General features: G+C 56.6%; 1 protein-coding gene across 1 annotated transcript; it reads right to left on the bottom strand.

Moving 5' to 3' along the window:
- Positions 1-599: 599 nt before the first annotated feature.
- LOC123517386 lies at positions 600-1,454 on the bottom strand. Its single transcript, XM_045277397.1, has one exon. The coding sequence runs from the start codon at positions 1,452-1,454 to the stop codon at positions 600-602; it is 855 nt and encodes a 284-aa protein (XP_045133332.1).
- Between the last annotated feature and the right edge of the window lie 1,046 nt (positions 1,455-2,500).

Genomic DNA, 2,500 nt, shown 5'->3' with positions numbered 1-2,500 from the left:
GGCGGTCAGTGTCCGCTGCCGGAACCACACTCACCTCTGCCCCGGAATCCACCAGAAAACGGGCCCCGGAGCAAATGTCTCTCACCCAGAGAAGCGGGCGCTGGCTGGCGGGAAACCACTCTGGGTGCTGCGGCGGAGGTGACGGCGCAGGGGAGTCAGAAGAGCTGGGAGTGGGCTGACGGGGCCCCGGCGGCGGGACCGAGGCAAAGCCCTCCGCGGGCTGCGGAGGAGCGGACGGCCAGTAGGGGTGCCTGGCGCCGACCGAAGGCTGCGAAGGGGCGCGCTCAGCTGAGACTCGCAGATGGGTGGGCTGCGCGGAAGCCCGGCCACCAGTAGGCTGCAGACGTGATGGTGGAGGAGACGGGGCCCGGCCATCCCGGGACCGCTGCTTCGCCGGCGGGGACGACGTGTGGGCGACAGTAGGCCGTCCAGGGGACGCGGGCGCGTCATGGAACATTGCGGGGCCAGCGGCGGAGGCGGTGCAGATTCCGTGGGGCCCGGGGCAGGCTGTACAGCTGGCGGAGACAAGGCGGAGATAGGGCGGCGGGGCAACGGGTCGGGGCAAAGACGAGGAAGAGAGGCGGGGGCGGGCAATGGTGTTAGCGGCCCCCGCCCGCCCCGTTTCCCTGGCGGGGCCAAGCACATGGCGGTCGGCAGCTGCGTGCCTCCTCCCCGAAACGCCTGTGGTAGAAACAGACCCCAGCGTCCGTCTGGGTAGGAGAGCGGGCGAGCAGAGCTTCCAGGCGCCGCAGGGAGGCCTCCACCGAAGCAAGGCGGGTCTCAGTGGAGCTGGGCACTGCAGCCAGGGGTGGGTTACGGCGAGCCCCCGAGGTCACCGCCGCCTGTTGCTGGAGGACGTGGAGAGAGAGAGATTCCGCTGGTGCGGTTGGCTGGTCCGTCGGGGCCGCGGCGTTGACGGGGCACAGGCAGGCCGGGGCGGGGTCTGCTGGGGGCGACACCACGTGGGCCTCGTGCACTCTGTCCACGAGGGCCGAGAATTCCTCCAAGGAGAGGGCCTGTGGGGCAGCCGCCAGCTGGAGACGGACAGGCTGCGGCAGGAGAGAGGAGAGTTTGTGGCGCACCATCTCCTCCGACCACGGGAACCCTGCCGCCCTGTTCAGGGCGGACAACCTCGCCAGGAGTGCCGACGGGCGGCCGCCGTCATACCGAGCTGAGTCAAGTGCGGCGAAACAGGCTTCGCGGGACCGCCCAAAGACCCCCGTGATGGCCGACTTAAGGGCGCCATACCTGTCTGCCTCCGGCAGGTTGGAGAGGACACTGTACAGACGAGCGACCACTTCTGAGGGGAGTGCCCGGACAACCGCCTGGTATCGCTGGAGGTCAGGGAGGTCCGCGCCGGCCCACACAGCTTCGAGGTACAGGAACCAGGCCTCGACATCATAGGTGAAGGGCGGCACACGCAATATGTCACTGAATGCACTGCACTGCTCCATCACGCGTCAAGGCTACACTCTCGGGGTCACCAAATGTAGTATTCTCTGACTAGCCAAGACACGGATGGAGAGGTAAACTAGAGATGTACATTACTGCTGTTTATTAGTGTACACACAAGCGAGAGGAGATGAGTCGAGTGGTGCGTATGTCCCGGAGTTTCGGTGCTGACTGGGGAGTCCTTGGCTGAGCATCCGGCCCGTGACCTCACACCGTCCAGCTGGGGTCAGGTCACTGCACCTGGCCCGGCTTAGGTAGTTCCACACCTGGGCCGGATTAGCGTGGTGGTAGTAGTAGTGGTAGCAGCAGCAGCAGTAGTAGTAGTAGTAGTAGTAGTAGTAGTAGTAGTAGTAGTAGTAGTAGTAGTAGTAGTAGTAGTAGTAGTAGTAGTAGTAGTAGTAGTAGTAGTAGTAGTAGTAGTAGTAGTAGTAGTAGTAGTAGTAGTGTGGTTCACTACAATCCCATCATCATATCGCATCTCTTGACAAGGAAAAGGATGAGAAATTTTCCCACAAGCATATTTATCATTCCCTTGGACACTATTACATATAAGAAGAATTATCATCGCAGGCAGATACACTTTTCTCCATCGTGGGCAATCATGAAGACTCTCGTACTCTGCCTGCTTGTTACCGTGGCATTGGGTCAGTGTTTTCATATATTAATAATAATAATAATAATAATAATAATATTGTTTATTCCATGAAACATGGTTATTCATTTGATCATACACAAGTACAAGTAAAATAAGAAAGCAAATGTAGCTACATCATCAACTTAGCGTAAGGCCATAATGCTAAAATGATGTGATAAAATCTACGAGAAATACTATAAAATAGTACCTAAAATAAAGTTAAAACTAAAATAAGACTAGAAACAAAATTAAAATATTGGAGAAATGTTAAAATGTGAAATCTAGCTAGATAGTGTAAAAAATAAATACAAATGTGGAGACCTAATTCAACACATTTAACAGTAGATTTCTAAGACTAGATTTGAAACTGTGTAGGCTTCCGGATGTGGTAATATAGTGAGGGAGCTCATTCCA

Source organism: Portunus trituberculatus, chromosome 42 (assembly GCF_017591435.1).
Source record: "Portunus trituberculatus isolate SZX2019 chromosome 42, ASM1759143v1, whole genome shotgun sequence".
NCBI lineage: Eukaryota > Metazoa > Arthropoda > Malacostraca > Decapoda > Portunidae > Portunus > Portunus trituberculatus.
The sequence above is the reverse complement of the archived record's forward strand: the minus strand, read 5'-3'. Positions and strand labels throughout refer to the sequence as shown.

Excerpts from the sequence above, each read along its gene's own strand:
- LOC123517386 (XM_045277397.1), bottom strand. The coding sequence starts at position 1,454 with ATGGAGCAGTGCAGTGCATTCAGTGACATATTGCGTGTGCCGCCCTTC.